This window comes from Oryctolagus cuniculus, chromosome 19 (assembly GCF_964237555.1).
Source record: "Oryctolagus cuniculus chromosome 19, mOryCun1.1, whole genome shotgun sequence".
In the NCBI taxonomy this organism is placed as follows: Eukaryota; Metazoa; Chordata; class Mammalia; order Lagomorpha; family Leporidae; genus Oryctolagus; species Oryctolagus cuniculus.
In genome coordinates, this window is record NC_091450.1 from 12,248,549 (window position 1) to 12,271,108 (window position 22,560).

General features: G+C 58.8%; 1 protein-coding gene across 1 annotated transcript in view; it reads right to left on the reverse strand.

Moving 5' to 3' along the window:
• Window positions 1-18,389: 18,389 nt before the first annotated feature.
• The window catches only part of IL4R (interleukin 4 receptor), a 28,901-nt gene continuing 24,730 nt past the window's right edge, over window positions 18,390-22,560 (reverse strand). The window contains exons 8-10 of the mRNA XM_008257908.4: window positions 22,154-22,232; window positions 21,213-21,262; window positions 18,390-20,553 (exon numbers count right to left, since the gene is read on the reverse strand). Of these exons, the coding sequence (XP_008256130.3) occupies window positions 19,110-20,553; window positions 21,213-21,262; window positions 22,154-22,232 (1,573 nt within the window). The 3' untranslated portion in view covers window positions 18,390-19,109. The remainder of the gene's footprint in view (window positions 20,554-21,212; window positions 21,263-22,153; window positions 22,233-22,560) is intronic.

Sequence of the window (22,560 nt, forward strand, 5' to 3'; positions counted from 1 at the left end):
AATGCCCACCCTACCCAGTGCTGTGCATGTGGCTTTCCCCATTGGTAGGAATGTCCCAACTGAACTCTGTCGCACCTCAGGGTCTCTGCCCAGCAGGGGAGCGGTCATCAATAGTTTGTGAGAGCCAGAACAAAACTCTCCACAAAAGTAGGTGGGGCAGTGCTGTGGCACAGCAGGTTAGGCTGCCATCTGCAGTGCTGGCATCCCATATGGGCACTAGTTCCAGTCCTGGCTGCTCCACTCTTGATTAAGTTTCCTGCTAATGTGCCTGGGAGAGCAGCAGAAAATAGCACAAGTCCTTGGGCCCCTGCACCCACGTGGGAGACCCAGAGGAAGCTTCTGACTCCTGGCTTTGGCCTGGCCCAGCCCCGGCCATTGCAGCCATTTGGGGAGTGAACCAGTAGATGGAAGACCTTTCTCTCCCTCTCTCTGTCTGTGGCTCTGCATTTCAAATAAATAAACCTTTTTTTTAAGTCTGTAGCCAAAAAGAAAGACTAAAGAAAAAATACTTTCTTAGTCTTTGTCAATTGTCTTGGAGCTGGGACATTTCTTTGACATTTAGCCAGTCTGACAACTACTCTGCCTTAGCCTTCACCTCCTACTTGGCTGAGCCCAAAGAACAGTGGAGTGGCAGGCCTATGTTCCTCTCCCGCCTTTTCTGTGCAAACAGAAAGTGTGTGTTTGCATTGTGGGTGTGTGCATTGCACTCCTTATTCCTTGGTATACATGGAAGCCCTCCCAAGTCCTTAATTCCCCAGGCCTCTTCCTCCCCCGCCTCCTCCTCCTCCCCAGGCCCTCTGCTGTGTCTGCTGCTTTCCCTAAACCCCATCCTTTGCCCCTTGGGTGGGTAGTACGTCCTGACATTCTCGCAACAGGCACCACCTGGGAAGCTGCTCCCGGCCTGAGGAGCACCTCTGCCACGGTCTTGGGGAGCTGCCAGTCAGATAAAAACGCACAACCACAGGTCTTTGAGAGCAGCAAGGTCTGTGTTGCCCTTTCCGGTGCCAGCAAGGTCACAGCAAGCCTGCAGCTGCCGACCCCGCAGCCACTGCTGAGCTGACGGGTGGGAGAGGGCAGGCAAGGAAGTGAAAAGACTGTAGCACTTTCCCACTGCCAGTCAGCAGGCTTTCTGCTCTCCAGGCTCCTCTGTCTGCGGCAGGGTCTCAGTGGGCTTCAGAGCTCCCCCTGCCACAAGTTGGGGACGGTTGTCTCCAGCGTAACGGCCAACTGCAGCAGAAAGGCGCATCTGCTGGCGTTCCCTGCTCTGCCAGTCTTTTGTAACATAATTGCTAGAGGTTTCCTTTGGACAACTAGATGGAGTCCAGCAACTCAGTCTGCCCTAGTTTTCTCTCTTGTGGGTTGCGTTTATCTAAGAATCCTTTGCCTAACCCAAGGCAATGAAGATTTCCTCTCATGCTTTTGTCTAAAACTTTGTTTGGGTTCACCCACTTAGAGCTGTGTTGACTTTAGGGGACGGCGGGAGGTAACTTTACATGTATCTTTCTGTGTGTGGATATCCGATGGCCCCCATTTGATATTTTGAAAATCCTCCTTTGGCACCTGTTTTTTTTTTTTTTCTTAAATGTCATTTAAATATTTATTTTATTTATTTGAAAGAGTTACAGAGAGAGGTAGAGACAGAGAGAGAGGTCTTCCCTCTGCTGGTTCACTCCCCAGATGGCCACAACGGCCAGAGCTGTGCCGCTCCAAAGCCAGGAGCCAGAAGCTTCCTCCAGGTCTCCCATGCAGGTGCAGGGGCCCAAGGATCCGGGCCACAGCAGAGAGCTGGATCAGAAGAGGAACAGCCAGGACTAGAACCGGCGCCCATATGGGATGCTGGCACTTCAGGCCAGGGCTTTAACCCGCTGCACCACAGCACCGGCCCCTGGCACCTTTTGTAATAGTTGACTACAAAGGAGTGGGGCTTTGTTTTGGACCCTCTATTTAGAGCGATGGTTTTATATGTCTACACTCATGCCAGTACCACATTGTCACCTAAAAAAAATTTTTAAGCTTATTTTATATGAGAGACAGAAAGATTGAGAACACCCATCTACTGGCTTATTCCCCCAGTGCCTGCAGTGGCCAGGAGGCTGGGGGAGACCTAAGCCCAGGGCCAGGTCTCCCACCCGGGTGGCAGGAACCCAAAGACTTGAGCCATGGCTGTAGTCTCCCAGGGTCCCCAGGAGCGGGAAGCTGGAATCAAAATCTGGTGTCGACCCCAGGCACTCTGACGTGTGACGCAGGCCCCCCTCCAACTGGTGGCTTAACCGCTGGGCCACGCGCCTGTCCCACGTGGCCTTGATTACTGTAACTTTATAATAAGTTTTGAAATTGGGAAGTGAAAATCCTCCGAGTTCTTTCTGCTTTTTCAGAACTGGTCTGGCTAATTCTGGGTCCCTTGCAATTTTTCAAGGTACCGTTTTAAATTCTGTGTACATTTCGGCTTGCCAATTTCTGGAAAATGCCAGCTGGAAGGCTGACAAGGATGGTGTTGAATCAAGAAATCCATCTGAGGGAGCTTTGCCACCTTGTGGTGATCAAACCTTCCAGTCTGTGGGCACAAGCACTCTCTCTGTTGGGTCAGGTATTTGAAAATGTCCCTCAGACAACCTCTCTCTGGTCCATTCCTCTTTGAAAGTTAGTGGCTTCGTTAACAGCGGTAGCGTACGTTAGCCATCTTTACACACACCATTCAGGGTTATCAACTCATCCATCGCCTTTGAAGTTCTTACATTCTGGGGCTCCTGGGATGGACACAGAGGTCTGCAAAGGTCACAGCCAAGTCAGGAGACTTTCCCTGGGAATCGACCACACTTGGAGGAGGTACCTGCAGAGCCAGGGCAGGAAGACTGGGCAGAGACTGGGAGCCCCCTTTTTGCTCGGTTACCCCGATACAGTGAGTTTATTTCGAGAGCAATGGCTGAGTTATAAAGGAGAATGTTAGGGGTGGCCTTGTAGTGCAGGGGGCTTGGATGCTGCTCAGAGTGCCTGTATCCCACATCCGAATGTCTGGGATGGAGTTCCAACTCTGGCTTCTGCTCCTGCTTCCTGCTGGTGCACCTGGGGCATGCCTGGGGGCTAGCAGAGGATGGCCCAAGCACTCGGGTCTCTGCCACCCATGTGGGAGACCTGGATGGAGCTCCTGGCTCCTGGTTTTGTCCTGGACTGCCCTTGGCAGATCTCTCTCTCTCTTAATCCCTCCCTCCCACCTCCACCTTTCAAATAAATACAGTGAGAAGATAAACATTAAATAAATAAGTAAACAAATGCAAGACAAACTAACAGATAGGATGCGCCATGCTGAGTCGGTAGAAGGACTAAGTTGGCCCTGCTAACAGGCTCAGCTGGACTTGGGGGTCATTCGGTCAAGGACGATGGCTTAGAATCCTGTGAACCTCTTTTGAGTAGCTTGTGTGTGTGTGTGTGTGTCCAGAGCAGACGACTGCTGTGGGCAACTAGAGCTCAATCCCACTGGGGATGTCTGGGAATGTCCAGAACATTCTTCCAGATCATCCCCAAAGAGGAACAAGAAAGCTGGGGTATTTCTTCCCCCAAGAACCTCATCTCCTGTCCTTGACTGGGGGCCACTTCCAGGGCCGTCACCCTCTGGCATTGCCTGCAGCCCACTGGGTGCACCTGCAGGGAAAGGGAGCGAGCGCGAGTGGGGGCGGGGGAGCCAGCACCGCGGTGCCCGCACACCCTTGTTGGAGTGCCCATTGGAGTCCCAGCTTCTCTGCTTCCAGTCCAGCTCCCTGCTAATGCATGTGGGAGGCAGCAGGTGATGGATGGCTCAAGTGTTTGGGCCTCTGCTCCCCTGGTGGGAGACCTGGATGGAGCTCCTGGCTCCTGGCTACCTGGCTATGGCTGTTGCAGCCATTTGGGGAGTGGAGCAGCAGACAGAAGAGCTCTCTCTCTCTCTCTCTCTTTCTCTCTCTCTTCCTTTCAAGTAGATGAAAATAAATAAACACTTTTTAAAAAGCAGGAAGTCGTTGGGCAGAGGGGAGTACCACTCAGCCTGCGCCACTTCCCGCCACACTGTTACATGGTAGAGAAATTGTTGCCACCTGTGTTTCTGGTAGGTGCAGCTGAGCCTGTGTTTCAAACTATTACCCACAGATGTAGATCGAGATAGGCTGTGGATGCAGGCACAGATATAAACACGAGTATTCCTGACCTCTAGCTGCTGGGGGCCTGTGGCGGAAGAGGAAGGGCAGAACTGAAGCTGGTGGGCTGGCGTTGGGGTGCAGCAGGGTCAGCCGCCGCCTGCAACGCTGGCATCCCATGTGAGTGCGGGTTCGAGTCCTGGCTGCTCTGCTTCTGATCCAACTCCCTTCTAATGTGCCTTGGAAAGCAGCAGAGGATGGCCTAAATGCTTGGGCCCCTGCACCCACGTGGTAGACCCGGATGGAGTTTTAGGTGCTTGGCTTCTGCCTGGCCCCACCCCCGCCGTTGTGGCCATTTAGGGAGTGAGCTAACAGATGGAAGACCTCTCTCTCTCTCTCTGTCACTCTGCCTTTCGAATAAATAAAACAAACCTTTGAAAAAGAACTGACACTGGGCAGCCAGCCAACACTCTCTGTCATATCCTAAAAAATAAAATAAAACAGATTTCAGCCATCAGGCCTATGGGTAGCATTCCACTTTCAGCTGCAGTTGTAGAAGACCTAATCAAACGAGCTTCGAACCAATGAGAACTTTTAGTGTGTCTGGCAGCGGAAGCGCAATGGGGCTGGAGCTACTCAGGGAACAGACTGTAGGCTCGGGATGCTCAGAGGACTGCCTTGTCCTTGCCCTTCCCTGCCCCTCTGGGGTCTCTAGTGGTCACTGCACCTGCTGCTTTATCTCCTATTGAGGCTGAGCTTTCTCTGCACAGCCTCCGGGAGGGTGTGGGTTGGGGAGGACTTGAACTCCCATCTCCCCGGCTCTGCAGCCACAAGGGGAGAGGAGTTGTTGCCACGGGACTCCAGCCAGAAAAGTAGAAAAGCGATCGCTGAGAGGTATTTGGGTTGGTTTGTGCTGAATCCTAAGGCAGTCGGTGCACCAGTCTGACTTGGCTGGTTGGCTCAGGCTGAAGAATCTGGAAGTCCCAGGAGACAACGCCGTGGTCGGCGGGAGGGGCCTCGGGTTGGGTAACTGCCAACTCAGCCCTGCGGTTATCGCAAGAACAAGGCACAGCTGCGGAATCATGCTGCCTGGGACAGTGGCCCTGACACACGCTGACATTGTGGCTGTGGACTGGACTGAACTCAGGGTCCCCTTCCTGCACCCCACCCCTTGCCCATGCATATCTTGAAGCCCTGACACCCAGTGTGACTATGTCTGCACATGGGCCTTCTTTTTTTTTTTTTTTTTTTTTTAAGATTTATTTATTTACTTGAAAGAGTTAAACACAGAGAGGAGAGAGAGAGAGACACAGTGGGAGAGAGAGAGAGAGAGAAGTCTTCCATCTGCTCGTCCACTTCCCAGTTGGATGCAACGGCCAGAGCTGTGCCGATCTGAAGCCAGGAACCAGGAGCTTCTTCCAGGTCTTCTTGCACATGGGTGCAGGAACCCAAGGACTTGGGCCATCTTCCACTGCTTTCCCAGGCCATAGCAGAGAGCCAAATCAGAAGTGAAGCAGCCGGGACTCGAACCAGTACCCACATGGGATGCCAGCACTGCAGGCGATGGCTTTACCTGCTACACTACCATGCCGGCACCAGATGGAGTCCTTAAAAAGCAATTGAAGTTAAATACAGTCATAGGGCTGGGCCCTCATGCTGTAGGACTGTGGCCTCATAAGAAGAGGAAGAGCCGGCGCCGCGGCTCACTAGGCTAATCCTTCGCCTTGCAGCGCCGGCACACTGGGTTCTAGTCCCGGTCAGGGCGCCGGATTCTGTCCCGGTTGCCCCTCTTCCAGGCCAGCTCTCTGCTGCGGCCAGGGAGTGCAGTGGAGGATGGCCCAAGTGCTTGGGCCCCTGCTACCCACAAGGAAGCCCCGGATGGAGTTCCCGGTTTTGGCCTGGCCCAGCTCTGGCTGTTGTGGCCATTTGAGGAGTGAGCCAGTGGATGGAAGCTCTTTCTCTCTCTCTCTTTTTCTGTATTGCTATGGCTTGCATGTGGCTTCACATGCAAAGCTTCACGCATTGGAAGGCTGGTTCCCAGTGTGGCGATATGAAGAGGTGTGGGGCCTTTAAGAGGCGGGGCTTTGCACAAGGTCTTTTGGAGCTGGCCCCTCCCTATGCTCCAACTTCTTGGCTCACCCCGCCTCTTCCCCTCCCACACCTGCTTCTGCCCTACCACCATCTGCCATGATTGAGTCAGCCAAGGGGCCCTCACCTGAGACCCAACAGTTGGGGCCAACAGATGAACTTTCGGCTTCTAAAAGTAATCCTCCTCCTTCTTGATGATCCAGAATTTTGTTATAGCATTGGAAAATGGACAAACACATGTACCCTTTGATTTTCTTTTAATGGTATATTCTAGAAGCTGGGAAAAAGAATGAAGCTGATTCTGTGTTGGAGAGAAAAGCAGAGGGAGGTCGCAAAGCAGCAGCAGGCGGGGAAAGGTGGAGCAAGAAGGGAAAGCATTGAAACCGCAGGGGTGGGGCAGGCGCTGTGGCTCAGTGGGTTAAGCTGCTGACAGCATCCCTTATGGGCACCAGTTCAAGTCCCGGCTGCTCCACTTCTGATCCAGCTCCCTGCTAATGCACCTGGGAGAAGCAGAGGAAGACGGTCCAAGTGCTTGGGTCCCTGCACCCATGTGGGAGACCTGGAAAAAGCTCCTGGCTTTGTCTTGACCCAGCCTTGGCCATTATGGCCTTCTAGGGAGTGAACCAGCAGATGAAAGACCTCTCTCTTTTTCTGTCTCTCCCTGTGCCTCTGCCTCTCCTCTGTAACTCTTTCAAGTAAATAAATAAATAAATTTGAAGGAAAAAAAAAGAATTACAATTAATACTCTGAACTTCTGTCTCCAAGAAGTTAGAAAGTGACAGCAAAATAGACCCGGAAGAAACAGCGAGCTGGGAACTCATGGAGATGGGAGCCGATGAAAGGAAAAGGCTGGAGGAGCTCGGCCAAGGCCAAGGGCAGTGATGCTGAGCCAGAGGCGCAGGCGCCACTGTGCCGCCTACCCAGGGAGTGTGGAGGGCCCGCGTGGGGGTGGAGAGGAGCCAGGGGGAAGTGGCCTGGAGGGGAAGGTAGTGCCAGAGCTGCAGGGGCTTCCCTGCACAGGAGGGGCGCCTGGACACCCCCGGGAAGGGTCTCAGGAGGGGAGGAGGGAGCTGGAGCCATGTGCTGCTGAGAGGCGGGGCCCAGGCCCACAGGGCTGATTGAAAAGCAGAAGAAAAGCCACAGAGGAGGCCAAATGCTGTTTCCCAGGAGCCAGCCTCTGACGTCAGGGAAACGGCCACTGCAGGGAGGGGCCACCGAGCCAGGCTGCAGCCAGGAGCCAGGAGCTCCACCTGGGTCTCCCACGCTGGTGCAGGGGACCAAAAATGGGCCATCTTCACTGCTTTGCCCAGGTGCCTTAGCAGCGAACTGGATTGGAAGTGGAGCAGCCAGGCATGTGGGATGCCGGCCTCACAGGCGGTGGCTTAACTCTCTGTGCCACAGCATGGAGCCCACAGAGACCATTTAAGCACCAGAATCAGGTGGTGTCACTGCTGAGTTCGGAACCCTCCAGGGCCCGCTGGTCAGTCGTTCCTGGAACAGACCCCAAGTGCTTCCTGTGGCTGGCAAAGTCCTAGGGAGCTGGTCCCCGTCACCGCTGTCTTCACCTCCTCCTCTCCCCTGCTCCTCTGCCCCAGGCTCCCGGGCCACATGGCTTGTCCTCCATCACACCCTTCCGTCCCCAGGGCCTTTGCACGCCTCTTCCCTCTTCCCAGAAGCCTCTCCTTCTCCTGTGCTTCCATGTGCCTGCCTGGCATGGCCACTCTTTTTCAACCCCTCGAAGGCTCAAGTTTTATAAGTTTGGGGAGGAGCCAGGGGCCAGCAGGCCTCCAGTGGGCATACCCTGCACCACCCCCAAATGGATCCACCCTCCTCTCCTCTCTGCCTCTCCACAGCCCAGGGAGCTGGCGGGGTAAGAACAGGTGACCAAGAAAAGGTCAGGTTATTTTTTGATGAGTGGGGAGGAAAAGGGTAAAGGTCACAGTGACGGTTTCACCAGGACCCCCCTTCCCTCTTCCCCCCTCCTCCCCACCCCTCCCTGCCCCACCCCCGGGCATCTCAGATCAGGGACCCATCATTTCCTGGAGCCCGCCTGCTAACCTCTTGAGGGTGGCAGGTGGCCAATCAGGGCACAGACATGCAGGCCACACAGCGCTCAGATGACAATGGTGACAGGGGTGTGGATTGAAGGCTGGCTGTGAGCCAACTGCTCCCCCAACACAGCTCTCGGGGGCTGATAGGATTATTGGCCCATCTCACAGATGAAGAAACTGAGGCACACTGAATTTAAGTATTTTTAAGAGATTTATTTATTTTTAAGTTTATTTATTTGAAAGTCAGAGTAATAGAGAGAGACAGAGACAGAGACGGAGAGAGACAGAGATCTTCCACCTGCTGGTTCACTCCCCCAAACAGCCAGAGCTGGGCCAGGCTGAAGCAGAAGCCAGGAGCTCCCTCCAGGTCTCCCACAAGGGTGGCAGGGGCCCAAGCAGTTGGGCCATCTTGTGCTGCCTTCCCAGAGGCATCGGCGGGGAGCTGGCTGGGAAGTGGAGCAGGGCATTGCAGATGGCCGCTTCACCCGCCGTGCCACGCTGCCCACCCCTGCACAGTCACACGGGTAAGAAGACATGAACCTGGACAACCTGGCTGCAGAGCTCACGCTGTTGAATCCCTAGGCGGTGACCTTTCTCAGAAATTTCCCCCAAGCCCCCATGTGCACCTGCAAACATGCCGCACCTGCACAGACACATGTGTGCAAACTAGAGCCATGATTGGCCAGCCTTGTTCACAGGTGCACATACAGCCCAGGCACCGAGATTCCCACGCGGCAATGGGGTCCTCATGCATGGCAGGGGCCCACGGGGACTCACGCCCACCCTGAGCACACTCCCATGTGGACACGTGTGTGCCTGTTAACATGGAAAGTGTGTGGAGCCGCCGTGCCCCGAGTCCCCTCCAGTGCAAGCACACGTATATGCATATGCATGGCCAAGAACACCCAGGCACCTGGGAAAGTGTTTCAGGAAGTTCAAGGGGAATGGAGAGAAAATTCAAGTTTACCTGAGTGCAAACATTGACACCATGCACACTTTTTTTTATAATAGCATTTTTCAGAAACTTCTTGGACCTTCTGCAAATGCATGGATTTCAAAGAGTTTTTGCACCAAAATAAATCTAGAATTGTTCAACTCCATTTCCATGAACTTTTTAAAAAAAGATTTAATTAATTAATTAAGTTTGAAAGGTGGGGAAAGAGAGAGGGAGGCAGGAAGAGAGACAGACAGACACAAACACACACCCACAGATCTTCCATCCATGGATTTGCTCCTCAAATGGCTGAAGTAGCCAGGGCTGGGCCAGGCTGAAGCCAGGAGCCAGGACCTCTATCCGGGTCTCCCATATGGGTGGCAGGGGCCCAAGTAGTCGGACCGTCCTCTACTGCCTTCCCAGGTGCATAAGCAGGGAGCTGGGGACTCAGGTGCTCAGATGTGGGATGCTGGGGTCCTGAGCCGTGGCCTCGCCCACTGACCACAAGGCCGGCCCATCCATGAGCTCTTTGAAGGAGGCACTGTGCTGGGTGCTAGGTGAGGTAGCAGCGGGGCACACAGAGTTCTTGGGGTGGCAGCTGTGGCACCGAACAAGAGCCGCTGCCCTCCCAGAGTGCGTCACTTAACGGGGTGGGGGCACGCAGGGACACCGGTCAGCTAAGCTGTGGGGCGCCAGCCAAGCTGGAATGTGTCTCGTGCAGGAGGGGGTCCCCCAACGTCCTGCACAGGCCATGTGGCAGAACCTGGGCCCTCGGCGGGGTTGAGGGTGAAGGGACCAGAGAATGGCATTGGTGTCTGCACGGCTGGTGGCCCATCAGCGGAGCTGGCCCCAAGTGACCCACGCCGCGGGTGTCGGCACAGTCTACCCCACCCCCACCCTCACATATGCACCTGTGCTCCTACCTGCGTGCAAACCCCTCTGTGCTCCCCATGCCTGCCTCAAGCCCTCCCTCCACCCCCAGTCCCAAAGTCCCCAACTTCCTCTTCTCCCCTCCAGCCCTTGTAGCTAGGGGATGAGTGGTCCCGAGCCGCCGGGGGCTTTGGAGGCCGCACAGCGGACGAGGGTAGGCGGCAGTGACTCGGCTTCCAGGCAACTGTGGTGAGCGCTGCAGAGCTTCCCTTCCTCAAAGAGGCTCCGCTTTACCGTTCAAGTTCAAGTTCAAGTTGCCGTGGTTTCCCCCGCGTTCACATGGGGAAAAGGTCAACCCCTCACAAAAATATTTACCAAGAACTGTCCGTGTGGCCATCACCAAGCGTTTACCGACAGGGGAGGGGCGGGGGGGTGGGGGTGGAAAGCCCTGCCCAAGGTCGTGGCCCAGACACACAGAACCAAACCTGGCAGCAGTGGCAAGCTGTGCCCTGCTCAGACCCAAGCAGCCGTCCTGGTCCCCAAGTCACAGCTAGAGACATGCAGGACAGCCATTAACCAACACACACCAAGAAAGCAAACCCAGACCTGAAGGTTTGCTTCCTGGGGTGCGACTCTCCTGCCATGGCGAGGGTGGGGCACACGCAGCTGGGGAGCCAATGATGAGCATCCGGGAGCTGTCGCCACTGGACCCCACACCCCGTCCCTCCACAGAGAAACCTGGAGTACCGAGCCTGAGCCTTGGTGCCCCAGACTTTGGCCAAAAGGCTCCAGGGATGAGCCTGCACCTGCACCTGTGGCCCCGCACCCTGCTGATGCGCCTGCGCAGGTGGTGACGGATGGTCCAAGTGCTCTGGCCCCTGCCACCCAGGTCGGGGATCCGGACTCCTAGGTGTATTTGCTTCTTGTTTGAAAAACAATGAAGTTTAGAGTGACAGCTTCAGGTTCAGCTGCATCAGGGTGCTCCACCAACTCCTGCAGGTTGGGAGCCTCCACTTTTGGGACATACAAAGAGCACCATCTTCCAAAGGACTGCGGCCGGTAATGCCCGCAAATCTTCTCATTGGTCAGTTTTAATCACATGTCTAGCCCTGAACCAATGACTACAGGGATGGGGGAAGCAGCGCTCTGATTGGCTGTGCCTGGGTCACGTGCCCCCTTGGCCCACGGGGCGGACAGAGCCACATGGCTTTGGGGGTACGGTGGTATCAGGGTGCAGGACGGGCATCGCAGTGGCCCCTGGAGCCAGAGGGAGATGGGGCACGCTGGGCGGAGCAGAGGCTCTGGGACTGGACAGTGCTTGGTGGGGTCTGGGATGGTGGCTGGGTCATGGCATCTAGCGTGGACTGGCCCCGGGGACCTGGGGTGACCTGGTCTTGGTGTCCAGGGGTGGCCGGACCCTGGGGACTAGGGGTGTCTGATGAGGTGGGAAGTGAGGGAACCACCTCACCCCAGTTGCAAAGAGGACGGGACCCTGGGGTGTGGATGGTAGGATCCCAAGCGCTCAGCCCTAAGCCGGCTGCCCCCAGACATTCCGGCCAAATCTGCATTATGACTAGAACCCGGCGCCCATATGAGATGCCGGCGCCTCAGGTGGAGGATTAACCAAGTGAGCCACGGCGCCGGCCTCTAAGTGCCTTTATTTTCAGAAGAAATAGTGCCACCAGCACAAATGGGAAAACAGCATCCTTTTACCAAAAAACAGAAGGGAAGTGCAAGAGCCAGACCAGGAAGCGGTGGGTGCGCCCCAGGCTTAATCATAGGAGGGGGAGAGGGGAAGTTCCCCGGCTTGGGCACCCTGCCCATCATGCTCCGCCGGCACCTAGGGGGACCCCAGGGCTCTGTGCCCCGGCCCCGGTCCTAGCACAGAGCCAGAAAGACGCCGTCCCCAGAAATCCGATGACACAAAGTGGCCGGGCAGAGGGTCACAGGGACAGAGCGGCCGAGCCGGGGCCCCAGAGGAGGAGGCGTGCAGGGAGGCTCTGAGGCTGAGATGCAGGACCACCCGTGCCGGGAGCCGCTCATTGTGGAAGGAGCATTTATGAAGCACCTGCTGTGTACCACAGTCGACAGGGGCCCATGGATAGAGCAGAGAAGCGATCGGGGACAACAACCTCCGCTTCCGTGGAGTCTGTCGTAGAGGAAACAGTGGCGAGAGCACTGATAAGAGACAGGAAATGGGCCAGTGCTGCGGCTCACTAGGCTAATCCTCCGCCTTGCGGCGCCGGCACACCGGGTTCTAGTCCCGGTCGGGGCGCCCTCTTCCAGGCCAGCTCTCTGCTGTGGCCAGGGAGTGCAGTGGAGGATGGCCCAAGTGCTTGGGCCCTGCATCCCATGGGAGACCAGGAGAAGCACCTGGCTCCTGGCTCCTGCCATCGGATCAGCGCGGTGCACCGGCTGCAGTGCGCCGGCCACGGCGGCCATTGGAGGGTGAACCAACGGCAAAGGAAGACCTCTCTCTCTCTCTCTCTCTCACTGTCCACTCTGCCTGTCAAAAAAAAAAAAAAAAAGAGAGAGAGAGAGAGAGAGAGAGAGAGAGGAAATGAAGACATCCAGGCCTGGGGCGCCAGGTGAGCTGGCGCAGAGTGGGTCCCAGCCAGCACGGGCAGCCTCACGAGATAGATGTGCCCAATAGTTGTTGGAGAGACGTGGCTCTCCGCTCCGGCAGGAGGTCTAGGCTGGGGTGGGGGCAGATTTAAGAGGTTCCCTCCCTCCCTCCCTTCCTTCCTTCCTTCCCTCGCTGTGGGTGCTGGGTGCCGGGTGGCCCCCAATCCCCATGGGTCTCCAGCACGGATTCGGTGAAGGTTGGAGCTCACTGCGTGCAGGAGAAACAAGGGAAAAGGGGTCGGGGGAGAAGAGGAGGACCCTCCCCTGGTTCCCCAGGTGGCTTAAGCGAAGTGGGCAGGGATAGAAGACCCCAGGGAGAGAAGCCTGCAGCCGCCAGCAGGCGGGGGAGCGCCGAGTCCCCCAAACCCAGGGAGGGCGCGGGCTGACCCTGAGACCGGCCTCCGTGGCACCCGCCGCAGTGAAAGCCGTCTCCTGGCAGGATGGGGTGCGGGGTGCTGTGGTTGGAGACGAAGTGGGGGGAGAGGCGGGGAGGAGGCGACCTCTGGCCACTGGGCCTGGATGGCGCGCGAGCCAAGGGCAGCAGCCAGCAGAGGGCAGCGGTGGGAGGCACAGGGGCTCGCGGCGGGAGAGGGGCCGGCTCCAGTTCGGGCATGGGGGTGGGGGTGGGGTGACCTGGATGGCGACGGCTTCGCCCGGGGCCGCAGGGTTCCCCGTCTCAAACAGGCGATGAGAACAGACAGCGCCTCTCGGCCCCTGGCTCGGGGGTGGGAGCGCGGTGACCGCCTCGGCTGAGCTGCTCTCATCCCCCAACATCCCAGGAGGCCAGTGACCGACTTCCACCTTCCCTCGCCCTGTGCCGGGGCCCCTCCCGGAGGCAGGAGGCGGTGGGGGCCAGGGCGGGGCGGAGCAGGTGGCAGGAGCTGGGATCCGAGGCCTCTGTTCCGAGCGTCCTGACCCCATGGAGCTCCCCGGCAAAATACAGGTTCGAGGACAAAAGTATTAGGAATTTCAAGGTGGGAGTTTGCACGCTCCCCGCCCCCCCTCAAGCAGGAAGCCACCTGTCACTGCACTGGTGACACGGTGGGGGGGGGGGCGGCTCTGCCCCACACCCACTCTAACAAGAGAGGGTCGACGTTTGGGTCTCCAAATGTAAGTGGAGACCCAAACTGAGCTCCTGGCTCTTGGCTTCAGCTGGCCCCGCTCTAGCTGTTGTGGGCATTTGGGGAGTGAGTCAGTGGATGGAGCTCGCTCTCTCAAATTAATTAATTAGAAGAATCCAGAGGCTGGTTTGGTCAATTGGTCACATCATCAAGGACTCAGGCCCTTTATTTTCTGCATTTTGCTATAATCAGCACCTCGTGATGACAAAATGGCTGCCAACACACCATGCATCACATTCAAAGCAGAAAAGAAGCTGGCAATGGGCCCTTCTCTTCATGGTGCTCGTTTTGATGAGGAAGGAAAAGTCCCAGCTTGCCCTGTGGTTCCACGGCACAGAGGAAGGGCAGAGAGGTCAGTTATGCTTCTCGACTCAAGCTAAATTTGCCAGAAACAGCACCCAGAGGTGGCAAGTTGTCCCAGAGGGGCAGGGATCCACCCCATTCCAGGCGCTGCCTGTGAACATTCACAGGACATGGACAGCACAGCCCATGTCACCGCGGCCATGCCCATTTCACAGAGGAGGCGACAAGGCCAGCGGGGCCAGCAGGTGGCCCACCCGCATGTCCGTCCAGGGTCAGGGGTCTTGGCGGGGAGAGCAAGGTGGAGTCAGCGGGTGGGGCGGGTCTCCCAGGGCCAGCTCTCCCGCCGGCACCGAGGTCGGTGCGGCCACCAGGGGGCAGCAGGGACCGAGGGGCTGACCCCCACCCACCCCAGCACACCCTCCCCACCCCCCCGCCAGGCCCCCAGGCCAGAGCCCGGGGCTGGTCAGCAGCCCGGTGCCAGGGGATAGCAGTGCGGGCTGGAGCCGCAACGGCTGGACCACCCACAGCGGGCGGCGCCGGCCTCCACCTCGGGAGAAGTGGGCTCAGAGGGGCCAGGGGTCTCCGTGGCCCGTGCACCGTGGCCAGCGCCCCGCGGCCGCCGTGAGCAGCCGGGGAGACCCCTCCGCCGTGTGGCGCGGGCTCTCACCCCTACCGGTTTTTTTTTTTTTTTTTTCTCCTCTTCTTTTTTTCATGCTTGTTATTTAATTAATGACTTTCGTGGGAACGCACTGTCAGAGCGGGGAAAGAACAGGATGTAAAGGGCGCTAGGACTCCCGCAAAAGCAGCCCCCGCGGGGCGCAGGTGCGGCGGCGGCGGGGCCGGGGCTTCCGGTGGTTTCTCACTTTCCCCTTTGTGCCTTCGGGTTTTCTCTGAATCGGAGGAGGCGGCCACGTGGCGAGAAAGCCAGCAGAAAAATGCGACGAGCGGCTTTCGAACCGGACGGCGGTAAAGCAGGCGCGCCGCTGCCGGCCCCTTTCACGTCGTGGTCGAGCGAGCCTGGGGAGGTGCAGGGCCAGGGAGGGGGACCCCACATCGGCGCCTCGCCCCGCCCCGGAGGCCGCGGCGTTCCCACGGGGCCTGTGGTCCAGCGCCGCGGGGGCTGCTGGGAAACTCCAGCATCCTGCTCTGCCCACCCCAGCGCCTCCTTCCAGCCAGAGCTCTGGGGGCAAATTTTCATGTGCTTTAAAAAAACATTTTCCCCCCTGAATCTTATCTTTCCTTCCGTCCCCCCACCTCAGGCAATGAAGATTATGCTGGAATAAAAAATACGTGCTGGGGCCGGTGCTGTGGCGCAGCGGGTTAAAGCCCCAGCTTCCCATATGGGCACTGGTTTGAGTCTCCTCTGCTCCACTTCCCATCCAGCTCTCTGCTATGGCCTGGGAAAGCAGTGGAGGATGGCCCAAGTCCTTGGGCCCCTGCACTGACGTGGGAGACCTGGAAGAAGCTCCTGGCTCCTGGCTTCAGATCAGCGCAGCTCCAGCCGTTGCGGCCATCTGGGGAGTGAACCAGCGGATGGAAGACCTCTCTCTCTCTCTCTCTCTCTCTCTGTCTCTACCTCCCCCTGTAACTCTTTCAAATAAATAAAAAAATTTTTTTTAAAAAAGTACGTGTTAATAAATAAAAACATAGATAACCATGAACTCTGATGAGCTCCGATTTATTATTTATTGATTTGTTTGAAAGGCAGAGTCACAGATAGAAAGTAGGCAAGAGAGAGAGAGGTCTTCCATCCACTGGTGCACTCCCCAATTGGCTGCAATGGCCAGGACTGCACCAGGCCAAAGCCAGGAGCCAGGGGCTTCTTCCGGGTCTCCCATGTTGGTGCAGGGGCCCAAGGACTTGGGCCATCCTCTGCTGCTTTCCCAGGTGCATTAGCAGGGAGCCGGATGGGAAGTGGAGCAGCCGGGACTTGAACAGTGCTCACACGGGATGCCGGCAGTGTAGGCCAGGGCTTTCCCCGCTCTGCCACAGCACCAGCCGAGCTGCAATTTAGAATTGAGTTCTTCCGAGGCACACACCACCCTTCTAGAACAGTGTGAGCCCTCACATCACAGCAAGGAACCCGGCCGCAGCAGCTCTGGGCGCGCGTGTCTGCCTGGCACTGGTAGCCAACACGATTCTTCCAACCAATGCCTTCGTGTGGGATTTTTCCGGATTCCCTTCGTGTACATTAACTAAAAGCGTGCGCCATGCTCGTAATCTGAGAGCTGGTTTGTTAACGCAGCCTCTCCAGGATAAGTTGATGGAAAGGAGGAAGGCACGGGCCATGGGCCTCAGTGCTTGCCGTGTGCGGGAGTGTGCGGGGCCTGGGCCCCACGGGTAGGGTCAGTCATCACAGAGGGGTAAGGAGGGGTTGCCTGGGGAGGCAAGGACCGGATTTGGAGATTTTTTTTCTTTAAGAGTCCTTTGTTATGGAAATTCCAAGCAAGGCAGCCTGCCCCACAGCCAGCTGGCCGTGGAGGTGTGAAGCCGCACACGCCCAGTGGCCGTCTCACGAGGCGGTGGTCAGGAGGAACACTAGTCCCCTACCTCTGCAAGGCCGGACGGAGTCCTATCAGAGGAACACTTCCGGTGGCTCCACTTCCGCTCCTTGGCTCCCAATCCCCGATTGGGGGAGAAGCCTGATGGTTGATTTCTATTGGGTGAGGTTTTTCAGTGGGCGGGACTAATGTGTACTGGAGCCAAGCTCCGACTTCCTGCCTCAGGTCACAGCCACTGTCATGTCCTGGCTCCCCTCAGTTCCCAGAACCTGCCACATGCCTGGTGCTTCGTGGCTTTGCACTTGCTCTACCCTCCACCCTGAATGCTCTTTCCCCTGCGCAACGGTCTGGTCCCTGACCAGGGGGTAAGGGGCCCGTCTGGCACGTAGCAGGGGCTCAGTGGATACTGCGGCAGTGGTCCCTGAGCCTGGGGCAGGTGACAGGTGGAAAGTGCCTCTGTCCGGCTCTCCATTCCAGCTTCCCGAAGCCCAGCCAGTTCGGAAATACAAGTCTCGGGCGACAACCTGGGTTTTCTCCTCCGATCCTGGAGAGAGAACCAGGACTCCAGGCTTGATTCTGTGTCAGGATCCCAGCCGGGCTGAGTCTCTGCCACCCCCACAAACATATTTCCCTTGTTTCTAGCTTCATTTTTAAAAAGACTTATTTTATTCACTTGATGGGCAGAATTAGAGAGAGATGCATCTTCCATCCACTGGTTCACTCCCCAAATGGGTGCAATGGCCTGGGCTGGGCCAGACCAAAGCCAGAAGCCAGGAGCCTCAGCCGGGTCTCCCATGCAGGTGGAGGGGCCCAAGCACTTGGACCATCTACTGCTTTCCCAGGCCACAGCAGAGAGCTGGATCGGAAGTGGAGCAGCCGGGATTCGAACCGGCGCCCATATGGGATGCTGGCACTGCAGGCATCGGTCTTTACAGCTTCATTTACAAACTTGTTTTTTCTGAGAGGATGCTGGCAGTGGGTGTGGTGGACAGCTGAGCTTGTGCCACGCGGTACCTGAGGGGACAGATGAGGCCGGCTGGGCGTGCTGCTCTTGGACCTGGGTTCAAGTCCAGAAGTCTGGACTCCTCTCACGAGGGAACCCGGGGCCAATCCTCTCCCCTCTTCGGAATTGCCCTTTGGGCAGCCGAAGGGATAGGTTGGGGCTCAGCCCAAGAGGCTATTTATTTCAAAACCAGACTGTAGGTGAGGCGGTGGTGAGCTGCCCTAACTCCCAGGGCGTTATGCACTGTGCGCGAGCAGCCAGGAACCTGCAACAGCCACGCTTCTCGCGCGTGGAAGTCAGGGCCCCTGCCTGTACATCTGCTGGGGGTCTGGAGACACTGTCTGGATCCCCCTGTGGGCCTGCCAGGACCTAGCTGGCTGACCTTGGCAAAGCGCAGTAGCCAGCCACCGCCAGTGCCCCGTCTGTGTCTCCTCCACGGGCCAGCTCCTAGTCCAAGAGTTCGTCACCCCCCCCCCGGGGGCGGGGCAGCAGCAAGTGCTGGAGAATTCATCGACCCTGGAAGCAGCCTGGGTCGAACCCCAGCGCCCTTGGCTGCGGCGGGTGACTCTGGGCATGCGCCGTGCGTACTCTTCCCCGCGTCACCGGGCCGCACCAGCAGTGCAGCTGATACCACGCCCTGGACCGCCCCACCCCGGCTTGGAAGGAGCGAGAGGCAGCAAGCCCCTTAACTTCCTGTGCCCTGGTTCTGCTGGATGGAAGATTCGGTGGGTTAATGGAGGTCAAGGCCTCCCAACAGTGCCTGGCGGACGCTTCCTTGCTAATGACGAAAGAACGAACCTTTATTTATAGAAAACTCCTCCCTCCCTCCAGCACACGAAGCTACCAGGTGAGACAACAAACTGGGACTCAAACCTTCTTCAAGCCAAGGCCTGCCTTTGCAGCCCCTGGGGGCTGCGACCCCGTGCAGGGCACAGCCCCGCGCCAGACCTCAGCGTGGTCTCACCCAGCTCCTGGCGCAGCAGGTGTCTCCGAGGAGTGGAGGGGAGGCAGCCGGCAGGCGGTGAGGCTCCTCCACTCTCCTGCTTCCTAGGGGTCTGCTGCTCACATCCTCCTTGATTGCTGCCAGCTGGGTGGCAACCCCAGGACAGGCACCTCCGGCCCAAAGCCCTCCCTCTCCAAGCCTGTCTGCCCAGGCTCCCCAACTCATTCCCATGTTGGCTTTCTTGGTTTCTAAGCTCCCAACAACAGCTCCCCCCAGGCCCGGGGTTCGAGGTGACTCGGTGCCTAGGGCACAGCTTGGGCAGGTGTGACGGGACCACGTGGGGAGTGCCCGGGCAGAGCTGGCCCAGTGGCACCCAGTTCCAGTGGACACAGCAAGCCCAGGCTGACGCTGGGGGGCGGGGCAGGGGAGTCCCTGAGGCCCCAGGGGTTTGGCCAACGTCACCCCTTCCCACCATGGTTTGCTGAGCCCCAGGGCAACGCTCCTGGCTGGCATGGAGAAGCCCCAGGCCTCACCCGAAGACCTCAGCAGCAAAAGCGCCCATACCTAGGCAACCCTCGTGTGTGTGGGCCCTGCGGAGACCAGGCCCGCCATTTTGGGGGGCTGGCTTGAGTCCCAAGTGTGGCTGGGGGAAGATGGGATGGCCGCTGGGGGCTTGCCCTCCTCAAAGCCACCTAGGGGTTCCGGGGAAGCTGGAGGGAGGTGAGCCTGGTTGGGGGGCGAAGAGGGATCCGGGGTCCTCCAGGGGCTCCTGGGCTCAGCGCCGTCTCCACAGCAGCAGCCACAGCAGGGGCTGGCCACCACCTGGGCCTGGCCGCTCTCCTCCTGCCCGTGACACTGTTTCAGGTGGCCGCACAGGTGGCAGGTGAGGGCAGAGTAGACGATGCCACTGCACAGGTCATCCCTGACGGGCTCCGTGGCCTGCGCTGGGGATGGCGGCGACTTCTGCCCGTCCCCTCCCTTGGCCGCAGGCTGCCCTGGGGAGGGAGGAGGCTCCACGTCCAGTCCAAAGGTGAACAGGGGCATGGGCACTGGGGCCGGGTCCCCGGGGCAGACGAGGTGCTCGAAGGGCTTATAGCCCCCGCCCCCGCTGCTGGCCCCAGGCGCAGGTGTCCCCGTGTAGACAGAGCCCCCAGCCAACAAGCTGGCGAAGGCCTTGTACCCAGCCTCTCCGGGAGGGCCAGCTTCCGGCCCTGTGCCATCCTGGGCGCTAGCCTGCTTTTCGGTCGGCACACACTCCCGGTAGCCACTGGAGGGGGTTGAGACGGGGGCTGGGGCTGCCCCGTGCTGCAGGACCCATTGGCGTAGCACATGTTCCCAGCTTCCCGGCTCAGGCTGCAGCCCGGTGGCCAGCTCGGAGGCGGCACCTGGGCTCCCGGAGTCTTCGACCAGCAGGGGTTCGGGGGCAAACTCTGGGGGACTCGGCGGCGTCTGGCTCTGGCAGGCGCTAAAGCTGCGGTAGGCGGGGTTGTCTGTGACGACGGGCGTCCCGGCACTAGCCAGGCTGGCAGGGAAGGCGGGCTCCTCGCCCTGCCGCGATGCCTCCTCCGGCCACCCGGAATCTGGGGGCTCGGCCCGGGGCTTCGGGGCACTCCCGCTTCCTGGGGACGGGAGAAGGGCCGACTGCCCCCAGCCAGGCTCATCCCCCAGCAGGTCCAGGAAGAGGCTCTCCGTGAGCCGGGCCGCGATGCCCTCCCTGCCGTCCAGGAAGCCGCCCGCACTGCTCGCGGGCGATGGGCACGGGCTGCCCGCTCTGTCCTCCTCCACGGCCTCCTCCTCGCCCTGCGCCGGGGCCTCCAGCAGCTGCACGCACTGCACCACGATGATCCTCTCTGGCCACAGCACCGCCTTGCTCAGCCCCGGGCACCAGGCAGGCTTCTCAGGGCCCTGGCAAGGCCTGTTGCTGACAGCCTTGGGCAACTCTTCCTCCCTCTTCACACCATGTTCCAGCAGGCAGGGCAAGAGTTTGGTCAGGCACGTTTTCCAGTGTCTGCAACGGCAAGGAGACGTGCAGGGGTCAGGTTTACCTTTGATGCTTAGAAAACTCCTATGCATCCATCAAAGCCCAAGCTTCAGATCACCCTGGGTGGACGTCTGTGTGTTGCAGACTTGCTTCCCGAGTTAATGACCTATGAAGCAACCTCTGGAACCAACTCGGTCTACTGGAGAACAAGTCTATATTGGGCAGGGCCATGTCGACGAGCAACGCTACGGGGATGCAGGGGTTAAAGCCGGACTCTGGAGCCCCTGGCTGGGCTAGGTATTAACCCTTTGTTATTGGGAAGGCCCAGGAGGCCACAGGGGTGTTGGCACCCTCCAGAGTGTAGGACGGTGACCGTTTGCCAATGAGTACACCAGGAGGTCACTATTTGTAACACCCAGCACAGCTGCCCTGGTTGTGCACTGCAACAGCGTTGCTCAGGGCCAGCTGGGCACTGCCGAGGGGCTTCTGCCCATTCCCGATCTGCCAGTGAAAACTCGCAGGGCCTCGGCCAGGAGCCCACCTCCCCACCCCGCACCTCCTCCTGCCACCCCACAAACCCAGGGAATGGAAGGCAGACATTGTGGGGGAGCGGCCTGAGCCTGCTCTCCATTCTATCACCTTCCAGGTACCACACGGGCTACCACAGCCCAAGCTCAGACACTCACGGGCACCTGGCTGGTTCCTGGCCTTGGGCCCGCTTCTCCCACGGTGACACCTGAAACGTAAGAGGCAGACAGTGACACAGAGCAGGTGACCTTCCTCCAGGCCCGGCCCGGGGTGTGTGCACTACATAAATGGCCGTCGCTTGGAGGCCTGTGCGTCTCGGGGTGACTTGTAACGAGGTGAAGGTCCCCTGATGCATCGGTGGCACTTGATCCTCGGGGGTCTGCACACACAGCTGCCACGTCCCGCCCCAGTGAGCCCAGCGGCGGCCACTGCTGCAGCTGGGCCGCGGCAGAGGCGTCCCTGGGCCTCGAGGTCTCTGGGGAAGCGAGCACCCGCGGGCCTCCCTCTGGGCAGCGCCTGTGTCCCGCCTTGTCCCTGCCAAGGCTCGGACAGACCCACCCCCAGCTCTGGGGTGACTGGATCAGGAAAGGAGGCGGGAAGTGGTCCATCCCGGCCAATGAGAACTGAGCAGAGCTTTGCTGGGCCGCGGATTGGCTGGCTGGTTTTCTCATGCACTTGAGAGGCAAAGAGAGCTCCCATCAGTTGGTTCCCTCTGCACACGCCTGCAACAGCCAGGGCCCAGGCGACTATCTGGGAACTCCATCCGGGCCTCCTCCCGCATGGACGGCAGGAACCCACGCACTTGAGCAGGACGCTGGAGTCCGGAGCTGGCGCTGGGATCAGACCCGGGCACTGTGATGCAGGACGCGGGTGGCCCGCCCCAGCACTCGTCTCCCTGCAGATGACACACAGGGGAGCAACCCCAGAGGAGCCGAGCCCCAGCAGAAGCAGTAGCTCTGGGAGCCAGCCAGCAGGAGGGGAGGGACGACCACAAGAAGCCGCAGAATCTATCTCCCCGGAAACTTTCCAGAATGTTCCACAGCAATTCCAACCCCTCAAGGCCCCAGAACTGCCTGCAGCCCAGCCCACAGCCTTATACCTGAGAGTCCTGGATGACGATGGCCACCAGGGGGCTGTGGGCGGGGTTGGGAATCTGATCCCACCATTCCTTCTTAATCCTGCAGAACAAAAGGAACAGATGACCACTCCCGCCCGCCCCCAGAGCCCTCCAGGCCACCTGCTCATCCGCTGCCCCCTGCCCGCTGCCCGCTGTGGAATCCTCACCCTACCCCGGTGGGGAGGCTTCTATCCCTGCCTCCACTCTGCGGACAAGGAGACCGAGCCCCACGGAGGTGGGCGACAGCAGAGCCGGGGTCCCACAGTGGCAGTCAGGTACCCAGAACTGAGTTCCTAAGGGGGCCGCCTGTTTCCCCCACCACCACCCAGGCACGAGGCCCCCAGCGCGAGCATTCCAGATTTCTCTCCCATAGTCCTTCGGGGCAGGCT